General features: G+C 48.9%; 1 protein-coding gene across 1 annotated transcript in view; it reads right to left on the bottom strand.

Annotated features, from left to right (window-relative positions):
* Positions 1-1184, bottom strand: part of LOC101850598 (cytospin-A) — a gene marked incomplete at its 5' end in the record, with an annotated part of 15410 nt that overhangs the window by 12142 nt on the left and 2084 nt on the right. The window contains 2 exon segments of the mRNA XM_035972323.1: positions 101-309; positions 964-976. Of these exon segments, the coding sequence (XP_035828216.1) occupies positions 101-309; positions 964-976 (222 nt within the window).

The raw sequence follows: 1184 nt of genomic DNA, 5'->3' as shown, positions 1-1184 counted from the left end.
TCTCTCTCTCTCTCTCAACTCCACCCCCTCCTTCTTTCTCTCTTATCTCTCTCTCTTCCCTCTCTCCTCTCTCTCTCTCCTCTCTCTCTCTCTCTCTCACCTGAACCTGTCCCGGAGAGCCTCCCCTGCCTCGTGAGCGTCCCTACACTCATTCTCCAGAGCCTGCATGGCGTTGGACCACTCTGTCTGCTTCCTCATCAGCTCCTCCCTCTCCTCCTGAGCTGACTTGAGCAGACCCAGCAGATGTCCGTCCCTCTCAGACTTGTCCGGGAGCTCGCCGGAGATCAGCAGGCACTTGAGCTGTTCCAACTGCAGGAGACAGTAGTATTAGTTTTAGTAAGAGTTTTACAGCACTTACTACACAAAAGGTCATACACGTGCTCAGGTCTCCCAGTTTGAGTAAGTTTAGTTAGTTTAGTTTAGTAAGAGTTTTATGGTACTTTCAAAACAAAAAAAGTCATACATGTGCTCAGGTGTTCCAGTTTTAGTAAGTTTAATTAGCTTAGTTTAGTAAGAGTTTTATGTTACTTGCAACACAAATAGGTCGTATCAGTACGGAAGATTAGATGTGCTACTGGAGAGTAACATACAAAGAAAAACAGGAGGAGGGATAAGGATGATACTTAATATTTGATATGACAGAAGGAGCATGCCAGAGCACTCGCCAACCGCCCCCCTGTATAGAGTATTCTCCATATGTATACATAGAGACTCCAGCAGGTCCAACTTCTCACCTCCCCCTCCCCCAACCCCTGTACTCTGTATTCCACCCCCCACCCCAACAACCCCCTTCCACCATACCAATCCCTTCATCTCCACCCCACCCCCCACCTGTGTCTGTGTATTCTCCATTTTCTCCATCTGTGTACAAAGTGACTCTTGCAGTACTGCCTTCTAGTACTCCCCCACCCCAAACTTACCCTCTGTATACCTCCCCAACCCCCAACCACCACACACAATGACCTGTATCCGTGTACTCTACAGTACTTTCTCTCCATCTGTCGGCACAAATACTCCATCAGTGCTACCTTCTATTAGCCAGCGCCCCCTGCCTGACCTGTATCAGCACATACTCCGGTTTCGCAGTCTGTGTACACAAGGACTCCACCTGTACCGCCTTCTCATAATCCCCCAACACACCCACCCCATACACCTACATCACCTCCTAACTACTGTATCCCTCC

Source organism: Aplysia californica, unplaced genomic scaffold (genome assembly GCF_000002075.1).
Source record: "Aplysia californica isolate F4 #8 unplaced genomic scaffold, AplCal3.0 scaffold00647, whole genome shotgun sequence".
NCBI lineage: Eukaryota > Metazoa > Mollusca > Gastropoda > Aplysiida > Aplysiidae > Aplysia > Aplysia californica.
The sequence above is the reverse complement of the archived record's forward strand: the minus strand, read 5'-3'. Positions and strand labels throughout refer to the sequence as shown.